We start from the raw sequence: 14,513 nt of genomic DNA on the forward strand, positions 1-14,513 counted from the left end.
ACACAGTGGAACATACCAGTTTACAAATGAAGGAAAAGTGTCCATGGTCTTCCATACCTCCTTTATTTATTTATACATTTTTTGGAAATAATAGGTTTTGAAAAGTGTAGATTTTCTCTCAAGGTCTGGTTAAACATATAGCTCCCCCCTCCCCATTCAGGAGAATTCTCCCTCAAGGCAACTTATTTAATGTCTATGGCGTCAAGAAGTCCATAGCCTTCCACCAAACCTTGCAACTAAAACCTAAAGATCTATTCTGGATTCTGTTGCCTGGTCTGGACTTGCTACCTTAGGCTAAAACGGTCTGACATGGGAGGACTAATGGGCTTTGCTCCACACACTATATTCAGCAGACAACATTGTACATAAAAGTCTCTCCTCCCTTTATTAAAGGCTGTCTTCAGAGCTCTTTCTACTGTATTTTTGACTCCCTGATGTGATTTCAAAAAACTTAAAGTTAATAGAAAATTGTAATTTTAACTCATTTCCCTTTAGTTAAGAAATGGTAATTTTCTGCCTCTCACTTAGGAAGATCTAGAAGTTTTGTTGGTTATACAGGAATTCTTAAATTGTTTACAAGTGGTAGAATTATGTGTGGTGGGGTTGTCAAGATTTGAAATCTTGGAAAGTGTAGTATCTGAAATGGCATGTATAACATTTGATTGAGACGATTTGATCCACAACACCCAAGCTTTTTATTTTTTAGGAGGTGGTGTGGTTAGTTTTCTCCGCAGCTGTTAACAGAGAAATCTTTAAGCAGCAAGCAAGACCCGGTTCCTCAGACAAACTGTGCTGTTTTAGAGCTCACAGAGGTTCCGAGGTTAAAGACTGTAAATGGGTGAAACACTGGCGTTGAAGCAGACTCAAAATAAACAAAATCCATCCAACATATAAGGAGAACAATTACAAAAGCTAGAAGACTGGGTCAGAAATGATGAATGCAAGGTCAGCGGGAAGAACTTTTCCTATAAATCATCTTACAAGAGGTTAAAAAAAATCTCGATTTTTTTTTTTTTTTTTAAGAAACAGGAAACAACCCCCTAAGAGCATTCCGACCTGAAGTTTAGGCTTTGGGTACGGAAAACAGTCTGTGAGCTCCAGGGAATGTAAGCAGCTTTGGGACTTTTCCCTAAAAGTGCTCTTTGTAGTGCAAGAGCTGCGACTGAGGTTAGTTTTACGCATTGACTCGCTTTTCTCATAAATGTTTCAAGGGGCTACTTACTTATGGCTAAACCTTGTTTGCCCGATTCAAATGAAGTGTCAGCCTCCATGCGCTTTGAGGGGAAAACGAGGTGCAAGGGTCAGGAGCCTAGAAATGCTTTGCGATGAATGAGTGAATGAATGACACTCTTCTCCAGAACGCTTAAGCCTGGGAAACAGACGGCAACTTTCTGGGCTCATTGCGCGCCCGCTCGGCATCTGCAAACAGGACCCTGGGTAGCCCGGGCGGCAGAGCCTTGGTCAGTATCTCTCATCAATGTCAAGCACCTGTGAGCAGGTGCAGTTCTAAGTGAGCCGCCCCTGGAAGACACCTGGTAGTCCCTGGGGCCAAACTCGGTGCCAACCTCTTCGAGGGAAGCTGGAAAGGGCTTGGTCCATCCTGCGCTGCCCTGTGCTAGTGACTTAGAAAGAAAGCCAAGTGGCGGCAGCCCGAGGGCTCCATTCCTCTGTTCGCACAAGGACTTGTCCACGTCTGGTCCCTAGTCCCGTGGCCAAGTCTTTTCTTCCTCTACCCGGATGAGTTTTTGCAATGCAGGGAGCAAAGACGTAAGGGGCAAAAAGAGAAAACGGACAACTGAGGAAAGTTACAAGTGCTTCTTGGGGATGTTGAGGGTGCGGGCTGTTTGGACTGTGGTTGTGCTGTGGGGCCCAGACTGGGAGCTGCGCAGAGCAGGACGGGTTTTCAGGGGCTGGCAGCTGCCTTAGAAAAAGTTTCCTGTGGAACCGCGGCTGGCGGGGGCGGGGGCGCGGGCGCTGCATAGCAGTCAGGAGACCTGGGAGGGGGTGAGCGGGCCGGGGGCGGGCTGAAGGCTGCGAAGGGCCAGCCAGAGAACCGTTAGCGAGCTTTGGCACCTCCCTTAGCCCCGGCCCCCCCTGGCTTGCCTCCCGCTGCGCGGCTGCCCACCTGGCGACGAGACGCTCCACCAATCGCCGGCGAGCTCCTGGGGCCCCTGCTCCTTGCACCGCCCCCCTCCTCACCCTGAAAGGCGCACCCGTCCCTGGTCGACACTGCGCTCTCACCGCGGAGCACCCTTCTAGCTTCTTCGTCTCTCCGACGGACGCTGGAACTTTTCTCTAGCCTTAGCCAAACTTATTTCCCGCCTCTCAAAACTCCAGCTTCTCTCCACTCACGGACCTTTTTTTGCCGCTTCTCCCCAACCCCCGGACTCCCAAGCCACAAAACCACCATCCCACTCCTTTCTCCCATCCCCATCCCTTTTCCCGAATCCCTTCGCAACTTCCCTTCCTCTTCCACTCAGACTCCCTAACTCGCGCGCCTGTCGCGTGTCCGTCTACCCATCAAACTCCGTGTCTTCTGCTCTAGTCTCGAAGTCATGGCGGGACCTGGGGGCTGGAGAGACAAAGAGGTCACGGATCTGGGCCACTTGCCGGTAAGTAGGTGACGCCTGTCCACCGCCCCCAAGTGCTTCTCTTTCTGCGGGCTCTGACCCCTGTGGGAGGGAGCCACCTTCAAGTCAGGCTAGGCCAGGACTTGGATGGTTCCACTGAGGCTTGAGCAGCTTTGGAAGGGAAGTGCAGCGCGTGTGCTGTAGGCGCCCCCTGGGCTTGGGGCTGAGTTTGAAATCCACCCAAAGGCAGTGGAACCCATTGAAGAAGGTGAGAGGTGCAAGTGAGGCCGTGGCAATGGGCACTAAAAGGGTGATAATTTCGAAATGTAGACTTTTTTGTAGTGCCACTGAGCTACCTACCTTTGCATGGTTTCTTAAGATGTCAAAAGTAGAATGTGGCCTAATTACCCCATTTTAACCAGTGCCCCCTTTCCTTCTTTTGTCAGAGGAGATGAGTATGAGGTGGCTTTTGTCTTTTAGGTGATAAGGGCTAGTAATTTAAGCATTGGATGTGCACTACTCTTACTTTGTGATAGCAATTTCTAAAACTTTATTCTTGCCAGTATATACTGTTGCCAGAACAAAAAGAACTCAACGCCACTTGAGAAAGAAGTGAACGTGGCAGAAGCCCATTAATAATGTATTTAGTTCCTTAGCTTACCACATTTAGCTCCTTTCTCCTGGTTTTCGTTCACGAGTTCTCCTTTTGCTCAATGTTCAATTTCAATTTATTGGTGAGCTAGGATTGCCATCGATATTCGCAGACTTATTATTGTGTAACAGCACCGTTTATTTCATTGGTGTCTGCTTTCTGGCTGATATTGGATCTCACCCAAATCCGTTTTCAAGTTCCCTTTTTAGATTGGCATTTCACTTGCACCCTCTTTGAATGCAAAGGGCCCCTGAACTCTCCCAAAAGGGAAATAAGAGGCACTGTGCTGGAATGAACACCAAGCATCTGGAGTTCAGAGCAGTGGCATGCTTGTTTGAGAAAAGCAAAATATTAACTTTGAGGTTAAAGACTATTCAAAGTTATCATGCCTTAATTTTATGTATGATTGATAATCGAAAATATGCTTTTGATGGGACATTGTTTTTGTTGAAACACCATGATGAATTGAGGTCAAGAGACTTTTTAAAAACTAAATCTTTTTCCATCCCATATGCACCTGAAATTCCTTCTTTCCAGCATGTATGCATGAGACTTCTGTAATAAGGGGACTACAATTGGTGCTTACCTTTCTGTATCGAATTTTCATTTTCAGACATAAGATTTGGTCATAAATAAGACTGTAAAATTCATTAATGAAATCTTTGCTTCCTCAAAATTTTCAGTATCTGGTAGAGGAAGGGGTGACACAAACTAGAGCAGAGATGTGAAACCATTCATGGCCAAACTGAAATACCTCATAGAACCATAAGATAGAATTCCAAATGCAAGAACAAACACAAAAATGAAGAAATTATATTGCCACAAAATGGGGGGAACTTGTCTAGATTGAGTGACCTGGTCATGGCCCTATGACACAAGAATTTAGTTAAAACCAAGGTGAGAAGTGTGAATGCAGCAATCTATAATATGCTATCAGTAGAATGTTAATGTTCTAGAGGTTGGGTGGGGGTGTCATTGGGTACAAAAAGAGGAGAAAGATGAGATTGGTTTATATGTGGAAATGCAAAGGACACAAAACCATAGAGTATTAATAATAGTTGGCCTCATTTTTACAAACATCATGAAAAGTCTCAGGTTAGGAAAATTTTGAAATTTTATGCAGGAGCCATTTTGTCTGTGCTTGCTGATCAATTCATACATAATTCTCCCCTACATCCTCAAAACCCAGATCCAAAGCCTAAGAAATCTAGAAGAGCAACATCTTCAGTCTTTCCTGTATGGCAAGTTCCTAAAGATGTTAAAGTTGCTAAGGGTTATCTTAGAGATTTAGGCTTCTTTACATTTACTTTATATTCTAAGCTTCTGAATAAGTAAAAGACGGGATGAAAAGACAATTAAGTTGGGTGTGGTTGGAATTTTGATGCAGAGAGATGATCAAGCAAGAAAACTGTGTATAAGAAAATATCATTTGCAATGATCTCAATAGGACAAATGTGAAGGTCAAAGTATTGGCATCTGTCTCCACTAAGTATAACAACTTGGCAACAGCCAGATAATGAGGAAAGATTCCAAATTTGGACTGTCAAGTTGATCAAAAAGAATATTGCAGGCCTTAGAATATAGCTGAGTGGCACAGTACTTGCCTACCACACACAGGCCCTGGATTTGATCTCCGGCACTACATACACACAACACACACACACACACACACACACACACACACACACACACAAATCTTGCAGAGTACACAAGTGTGATTAGATAGGTGTCTAGTTTAAGACTGATATACTCTGTGTTTGTCATGGCTTTCTAGTTACATGAGCACAAAACAAAATCCTGTGTTTTTGAATGACATTGAACCTTCTGATCCTTCCACTTCCACCTGCCAAGCACTGTGATTAAGAAATGGGCCACCATGTAATGATAATTGTTAATGAGTTGCTATCTATGACTTTTCATGACTTTTATTTAAGTATTTCCCATAGACAAAACAAAAAAGCAGAGATTTATAATTTGTGCTTCTCTTGGTTTTACAAGAGAATTGCAAAGCTGTATATATTTACATATCTTTTTGTAATTGTTAGTGTATTTTTCACCTTGTCTGCCAGTAATACTTGGGGAGGGTGTGCAAACACATATCCATATCACTAGTATGCTTGTGCCATACAATCATTGGCACTGGGAGCTATTTCTTCATCTCTAATTCTAGCTTGTCCCTCACTATGATTGTCCCCTTTGCCTTCTGTTCCCAGTATGGTAATAACATTCCTTGTGGCTGTGGCCTTGGTATTTGACACTGCCATGTGTAGTCCTAATCTATATTGGGTTCAGGATTAGACAGGCTTTGAGGACAGTAGAAGCAGAGGTGATCTGAAATAGTACATGATCCAAAAACTATATTTGAATTATATTAGCTTTATATTTAAATATGACCATCATCTTTCCAAGTCTTCACTAATGAGACAAAACCTGATTTCCACATTGAATCCTAAGAAACTTCCTACTTTATCAAGTCCCTTAGCTTGTATTCCACAGCAGTATTCACTTCAGAAACACAACGCCTGAAATTCTCAACATATCCTTCCTTACATGTAGAGTATTGCCTTTGCTTGGCATTTCGCTTCAGTCTGTTGTCTCGTCCATGTTCCTTGTATCTAGAGAAATTTTTTTGTTGTTTTGTTTTGTTTTTTACCATACGTTAGTGCACAACACTAGTGCACCATGAATCAAGAATCTTCTGGATATGATTTTAGGAAATGCTGATTTCATAATTCCATGTTAGGCCTAAGGAATCTATATTTTAACAAGATTCCATAGATGAATTTCATGGAGGGATAGTCTCTGAAATCTATGGTTGAGGAAAACTGATTTACAAAGAGATTTTTCCCTTCCTAATCGCAGCTTGAATTTTGAAGCCTACATGTCCAATTCTATCTCTGAATCTTACTCTAGTATTTACTCTGCCATATTTATTCTTTTTAGGTTATCTGTCCATAAGTTATTAAGTTATTTTCATAAGATCACTGTTTTCATTACTACAAATGAAGAGGAAAACCCCTGTTGTCTCTGTGATCTGGTGCCTTGTCTGACTAATGGAAAATGTCCCTCACTTCATCTTTACTAACCTATATTTGAGATTTCCTACCTATGTTGACCACTTATTGTTCTTATTTCTTTTTAATATCTGCCATGTTTGGTTTTATTGATGAAACTCTGCTTCTAGGGTCTCTTCCTTGGCCAGTAAACACTGCCTTCTAGTGGTGCTTTTTCCTTGTTACTCCCACCCTTAAGATAATCAGCCATAGAAGTGCTCATTCTTACCCTCATTTTTTGAATTCAGAATACTGAAACAACACTTAAATTGTGGTCTTCAGGGGCAACCCAATTAGTACTTTTGACTTGCTACAGATATTAGATTTATATGAAGATATGACAGATGTAAAAATATTTGCCTAACAGTTTGTTGAAAAATATGTTGGCTCGGATTTTTATTGATTTTTTCTTTCCCTTCTTTTGAAAAATGATTTAGGAATTAGAGTTATTTACTGACTTTTGTTTAACCAATTGGGCCACCAAAGCATATTGAACCTCCAGATAATCAATAACATAATAGACAGGTCATAGACGAATTTCTCTTCAGATTTGCTTGTGTCAGAGTCACATGGTATAAGAGAGGTGCAAACAACATGGAGATTTTTCTGGTTTGGACCTTTTAATTTCACAGATAAGAATAAAGTTTCTCAGACTTAAAGTGGAAAATAATATAAAAATTGGGCATTATTAATTTACTCATCAGTACAGTCATCCCCCATTTATGTTTGATAACCATTCAGTCATGAAGGATAGTAGAATTGAAATGAGGGATAAAATCACCACATAAAATTAAATACTCTAAAATATGAATATTAAGTTGGTCTTCCTTTAAATCATAATATTAAAAACATTTTATTAAATGTGAACATCATGATTATGATAATAATTTAGTTATTTGTGAAGAGAAAAAAAAATTCCTAACAACATGAATATAGCTAAAATAAGGCCTCTTAATTTCCACAAGAATTTTATCTTAATACTTTTCCTTGCTTTCTCTTTTGAGTAATTAGGTAGCTGAATACAAATCTGTATATAAAGTGTACAGGTTATTGAAGGCTAGTATTAAAGGCAAATGTGACTATACTAAAAGATACAGAAATAAACATTATATAGACAATATGGTAATTGCTTAATACATGGTATCTGTCATGACTAAAATGTAGCCTTTCTATAACAAAGAATGGTTTAGCATTAGGAATTAGCTGATATGTTTATTTAAAAATTAATTTAGGCTGCTTCTCATGAATTACTCATGTCTTAAACTTCTCAATTTTATCATTTAACGTGCTAAAATGATACTTTAACCTGATTCCTCATTACTCCTTTGTTGATTACATTTTATGTATGGGTCTCTTAATAGATTATAACAAAAGTTATATGTTTAATATTAAGGGCACACATCTATTGTTTGCTTCCCACATCTTATGAACTCATTTTAAATAACTTACATTTTCAGTAAAAATATATTTCTTTGTGCCAGGTGTAGTGGCACATGCCTTTAATTCTAGCACTCAGGAGGCCAAACTAGGAGGATCACTGTAGGTTCAAGGCCAGCCTGAGACTACTTAGAGCAAGTCCCTTCCTCAAAATATCCACACATGTATTCATTGGTCTATTTGCTTAAAATACTAACTATAATAACTTTAATTTTGATGAGAGTTTTGAGAAAGTAGGCTTTTGGGTTACTACTTAAACAATGATTATTTCAATATAGTAAAAACATCTGGATTTTAGAATAATAGAATTTTGTATCTTCCTATAGAATTTTGTTTTGTTTTGTTTTATTTTTCAAGGTAGAGTCTCACTGTAATCCAGGCTGATCTGGAATTAGTTTCAGACTAGCCTTGAACTCATGGTGATCCTCCTACCTCAGCCTCCTGAGTGCTGGGATTAATGGTATGGGCCACCACACCCGGATTCCTAGAGAATTTTAAAGTTCAGCAATAACTGCATAGAATACCTTTATTTTACATATGTTAAATCTGAATCCAAAAGAATAAATAACTTAGTTAGAGTTATACAGTTAACTAATAGTAGAGCTGGGAGTAAAACTCGTCTCCTAACTCTCCATCCAGTTCAATACTTGTTGAGATTGTATTAATCCCAAAACTGTCATTTTCCCATGACAGTTTTGTTAGGTTACACAAATATTGCATCATATGTCACATTAATAAGTTTCTTCACATATGTTTCTTCACGTACATCACCTGTTAGTGTTTCTGTTTATCTTAAACACTTAGGTTCTACAAGCCATCTGAATTTCCAAGAATTTGCTGCTCTTTGCATTTCGTGTATAAATTCACATTTACTCATGCTTCATGTAAGTTTTGTGAAACTGCTGGATCTAATTAAAACTGATAAAATTCAAGAAACCATATTTTGTGTTGAACAAGAAGATAATATTCATATTTAAGGGTAAGAAAATTCTTGAAGATGAATATAAAAGCATCAGGACTATAACATAAATAAATTTTGTCTCTTATGAAGTCATATTTAAGCTTAAGTCTCCAAAAAGAGCAAATTTTTTGTGCCATAAAGAGACACTTTGATCTGGACATGGTGGCTCATGCCTATGAACCCAGCACTCAGGTGGCTTAGGTGGGAGGATGACCTGGAGTTAGAATCTGGCCTGGAGTAATGAATTCCAGGTCATCCTAGGCTAGAGTGAGATCCTGCCTCAAAAAGCAAAACAAGGCACTCTATTGATAGAAAGATTGTTAAAAATAAAGCCATAACTCTCAGTACCATTTTAATGCTATGGGTACCTTGTTATTCACACATGAAGAAGATATTTCTTAAGTGTTCCTATAGTATAAATAAATCATCTACACTTTGGATTCATTACCTAGTCCTTATTGGTATATATTGAAACTTTCTGGGCTGGAGAGATGGCTTAGTCATTAAGGTGGTTGTCTACAAAGCCAAAGGACCTAGGTTTTATTCCCCTGGACCCACGTAAGACAGATTCTTAAGGTGGTGCATGTATCAGGTCTTCATTTGCAGCAGCTGGAGGTCCTGGCATGCTCATGCCCATGCATGACCATGCCTATTCTCTCTCTCTCTCTCTAGATAGATAGATAGATAGATAGATAGATAGATAGATAGATAGATATAGATATAGATATAGATATAGATATAGATATAGATATAGATATAGATAGATAGATATAAATATAGATAAAAATATTTACATAGATATATAAGTTGTATGTATACATATATATGTACACAATCTGCCTCTCTCTCAAATAAATAAAATAAAAATAAATATTAAAAAATTTCAGCCTGTCTGATTAGCACTCAAAAATGGAGTGCTAATAAGTCATGAGTACATAAAATAATAAGTGCATGAAGCAATTTTTTAAAACTTTTTATTTTTATTTATTTACTTGAGAGAGAGAGAGAGAAAGAGTCAGAGAGAGGGAGAAAATGGGTGTGCCTGGGCATCCAGCCGCTGCAAATAAACTCCAGACACATGCATTCCCTTGTGCATTTTGCTTATGTGGGTCCTGGGAATCAAACCAAGGTCCATTGGCTTTGCAGGCAAATACCTAACTGCTAAGCCCTCTCTCCAGTCCATATGAAGCTATTTTTAATTATCTTCATAGTAACATCATGAATATACCTCAGCTTTACAAACCTGTATGCATTTTATAGAATTACTGTACAACTTTGATAGCCACATCACTATCTTTTTTCTTAGAAGTGAGTATACTCAGTCTAAGGAAATTGTATCATGCCTAGTCATTTTTAAAATTATGGGGTTTTCCTAAAGGAAATTGACTCCTTTGGGCTCTTTGGATTCTATAAAATATAAAGGGATAAAGCAGATTGAAAATTTCCCAAGAGGACTGACAGTTTCTATTCTACATTTTGTAGGATCCAACTGGAATATTCTCACTAGATAAAACCATTGGCCTTGGTTCTTATGGAAGAATATATTTGGTAAGTGGAGTTAATTATTACTAATTATATCCATCATTAATTTTATAATAATCAAAATTGTGACTCAAACTCTCATACTGCAAAAAATAATACTAAAAGATGATACTTCACTCTTAAGAGATGAATCAAATTAACTTTTAGGAATGAATCAAATTAAGATAGCTCATTGACATCTTAGAATGACTTTTTATTAATGCACAATTAATAGATTGAAAAAATCTATTGTGAACTGATGAATAGAACATAAGATGTAAAATTTGTAGCTGAAAATTACTAAACTCAAATCAAAAAGGAAAAAGTTCAAATAAGATGTGGCCAAGTAAAGTAACACTATTTTTTTATATTGTAAATCTATACTTTTCATTTGCTCAGTTTAGTCAACTTTAAGCTGTTAGTATGCATAAGTAGGCACATGTGGGGAACCAAGTTTGCTAAAGAAACTAACAAGAAAACACTGCACTTATTTGATTATATATTAAGCATTGAGTATATATCAGGCACTGAGAATCTCTGAGGATGAAGTGATGAACCAAACAAGGAAGATTCCTGCTCTTCCAGGGCTTATAGTATAGAAAAATGTCACTATATGTGCATTTACATGTTGAGGCTGATTTGAAGCAGCCACATTCTAGTAAGCACACAACTAACTACATAATATCAATTGTAGTATATTTGCAAAATTCCTATTAATATACATGCATAGAATAGGGAGGGACTGTTATTTTAGATTGGAAGATTGATCTCCCATTTCTTGGAAGGTAAACTGACACCAGGAGGATGCATATAAAGTGATAAAGCAAAGGTGTGTTTGTGGAGGATATTAATACATTCTAGATAGAGAAGATAGAGGTGGGAACATGGAGTTCAGAATGGGTTAATAGCACTATCATTTTGGTCAAGTAGCCTACTCACACTTTCTAAAATTGTAAATTGATACATTCTCAGTCTTATACAGAACTAAATGTTCCTCTTCCCCAGGCTTGTCCCTCAAAATCAAGACTATTGTCCCTAGGTTGATCCCTACTGTCCATTGATCACAGGTCCTTTATATGGGTTGTATAGAGACATCCCCCATATAGGTCTAGAGGAAGCAACAAGTTCTAATTCAGGCAAGGGCGCCCTCTGCCTGCCAGTCAGTGTAGAAGAAGCTTCTATAATTCATCTGCTTAAATTGAAATGGGAGTATGCTTTTATATTTCATTATTTATTTATTTGTCAGAGAGTAGGGGCCAGATCAAGAGAAAGAAAGAGAGAAGGGGCATACCAGGCCCTCAGCCACTGCAAGTGAATTTCCGACGCATGCACCATCTTGTGCGTCTGGCTTTATGTGGGTACTAGAAACTTGAACCTGGGTTCTTAGGCTTTGCAGGCAAGTAACTTAACCGCTAAGCCATCTCTCCAGCCCAAGCATGCTTTCTAAACTGCACAAAGTACCTATTGAAAAGAAGTTGAATAGTATAAATGGGACATGGACAGGCTGTATAAGTACAAAGCTTCGTAAGGACATGGAACAGAGAGTGTTAGCAATCCAAATGTTTTACATTTTTTTCAAACAGTTTTCATATTACTATTAACAGAATTAATAAAGCCATAGACATTGACAGTGGCACAGATCCAAATGAATTGCTTATTCTATCTACATTACATCTCATATTTGGTTAACATTTGTGTGATCTCAGTTTTGTCATTGTATACATTTATAATGCATCTTATGCATAGGTGAGAAAAAGCCTCTTTATGACAGAGACATTTAAAATCTGTATGCTCCCTCTATATATAGCTATTAATTACTGAAAGATTTGGGGATGAGTGTGTATATGTATATTTTTTTCTGAATGAGAGGTATAGTTCCTTCTCCATTAAATGCTGCAAATATGGTAAGAATCAAGAAAAGACAGTATAAGAAGATGATGTCTCATCACCAGTCATCTGAACTGTCATAACAAGAACATTAAAAGGGGTAAAAAGGTAAGTTGTGCATGACAATTTACTTTTAAAAAATCTGTTTATTTATATAATTGATAAAATTTATTCACTAGTTTAATCAACTATTTATAATCTTGTATCTACCACCACAATGAAAAATTTTAAATATATTTTAAATTGAGGACATCCAACCTTCAATAAATGCTTATCCACTTAATTGTGTGATATCACATATGGTGTGCAGTGGTTAAGGTAGTCAAGAAGTTTTCTTTTACATATGATAAAATCCTATCATAGTAGTATGACTTCCTATACTTAAAAAATATATTTACTTGAGGGGGGGGGGGCGCACCACAGCTTCCTGCCACTGAAAAGAACTCCAGACACATGTGCCACTTTGTGCATCTTTACATGGGAAATGGGAAATATAACCTGTGCTATCAGACATTGCAAGAAAGCACGTTTAACTGCTGACCCATATCTCCAGTCCTGCCTTATACATACATACATACATACATACATACGTGTGTGTGTGTGTGTGTGTGTGTGTGTGTGTATATATATACATATATATATATTCTCCCTACTTTCACTATTATTTTATTTTTAGAATAATTAAAAATGCCTTTTGTGGTAATCTTTGGCCATTTCTCAAGTTATGTAGATCCAATTTTATATCTAGTATAAGCTTGAAACTGAATAAATTCCCTTAATATTTCTTAGAGTACAAGTTTTCTAGCAATGAGTTAGCTGATGTTTGTGAAAAACAATTATTATTCTTCATTTTTAAAAGTTATGTACATTATAGTATCCAGGTTGATGATTTTTTTTCTTTCATCAATATAAAGATGTTATTCCATTTTTATCTGGCTTACATAGTTTCTGTAATCTGCTGTAATGATTCTTTACATTTTTATTCTAACTTCCTTTAAGATTTTTCTCTTTGTATTGGATTAGAAATATTTGGGTTTCTCTGAGCCCCTTGGACATGTAGTTTGATATATTTAGTTATTTTATGTAAATTCTTGGCCTCTTCAGACATTGTTTCTGTTAGACCATTTGATGTTACCTCAAAGGTCTTGGATACTCTATTTTGGTGATTTTAGTTTTGTTTTTAATTATCCTTATTCACTTAAAAAATTGGCTTGCATATGATTTACTTTGTGTATATATGCACACATGTATGTTCATGGATGAGTGTAGGCACACAGGTGCCACTATAAGCATGTGAATGTCAGAGGAGAATTTGGGGTGTTAGTCCTCACTTTTCATCTTTTTTGAGGCAGGACCTTTCTTTATACATGTTCATGGCTCTGTTCACCTGGCCAGCTGAAAGAAATTCTCCTGTCTCTGCCTCTCATTTCACCTTAGATGTACTGAGATTACAGATGCATGTAACAGTTTATGGGTTTTATGTAGGAGTCTGAGATCTGAGTTTTTGTTTGCTTGTTTTTGTTTTTTGAGGTAGGGTCTCACTCTAGCCCAGGCTGACCTGGAATTCACTATGTAGTCTCAGGGTGGCCTCTAACTCAGGGTGATCCTCCTACCTCTGCCTCCTAAGTGCTGGGATTAAAGGTGTACACCACCACACCCAGCTAATGTAGGAGTCTGAGAATCTGAATTTACATACTCAGGCTAGCAGGGCAAGTGAACTTTTATATGCTGAGCCATTTCCTCAGCCTGTTATATTCACTTCCACTGACTGTGAGCTGTTTCAAGTCTCCTTATGAGATTAGCAAAGACATTCTTTAGCTAAATGATGTTTCTTTTTTATTCTTAGCATTCCTACTTTACTCTTAATAGTTAATGTATTTGCTGAAATCTCCCCACTTGTTCATGCATGTTGTCCTTATTTTCACAAAAGCAAATCAATTTTTGTCATATTCTGATAGTATCAAAATCTTAAATTCTTTCTAAGATTGTTGGTAATGGTAGCTTTGTCTCTTGAGGATAGGCTGGTTCTTTTGTTTTCATGCATTTCAAAACTTCTATTGGAATGCCAGAAACACTATATATAATAGTACAGAATGGAATAAGTAGTTCTGTGCCTTGAAGTGAGCACATTTGTTCATCAAAGTTATTAATGCAGGAGATTGGTTTAGTCCAAAAGAGAGAAATTATGTTGCTATCTTGATTATCTTCAGTTTTCTGCCAACTTGAGATTTTTTGATCCTCAAACTTAGAGCTTTTGTGCATGTGTGATTCATAGGCAATCTCCCTCCCTCCCTCTTCCTCCCTCCCTCCCTCCCTCCCTCCCCCCCCCCCCCCTCTCTCTCTCTCTCTCTCTCTCTCTCTCTCTCCTCTTACCTCTCCTAGTGGTGGACTACTACTGCATTTTACTAAGTGCTTGCTAGTCTGGTGCTGTG

At 38.0% G+C, this 14,513-nt stretch overlaps 1 protein-coding gene across 3 annotated transcripts in view; it reads left to right on the top strand.

Moving 5' to 3' along the window:
* Window positions 1–2,216: 2,216 nt before the first annotated feature.
* Nrk (Nik related kinase) overlaps window positions 2,217–14,513 on the top strand; it is a 124,364-nt gene continuing 112,067 nt past the window's right edge. For 2 of the 3 annotated variants that reach the window (XM_045140048.1, XM_045140049.1), the window contains exons 1-2: window positions 2,219–2,612; window positions 10,156–10,221. In XM_045140048.1, the coding sequence (XP_044995983.1) occupies window positions 2,556–2,612; window positions 10,156–10,221 (123 nt within the window). In that variant the 5' untranslated portion in view covers window positions 2,219–2,555. Of the gene's footprint in view, window positions 2,613–10,155; window positions 10,222–14,513 lie in introns of all 3 variants that reach the window. The other variant, XM_045140050.1, reaches the window with a different exon arrangement.

Source organism: Jaculus jaculus, chromosome X (genome assembly GCF_020740685.1).
Source record: "Jaculus jaculus isolate mJacJac1 chromosome X, mJacJac1.mat.Y.cur, whole genome shotgun sequence".
NCBI lineage: Eukaryota > Metazoa > Chordata > Mammalia > Rodentia > Dipodidae > Jaculus > Jaculus jaculus.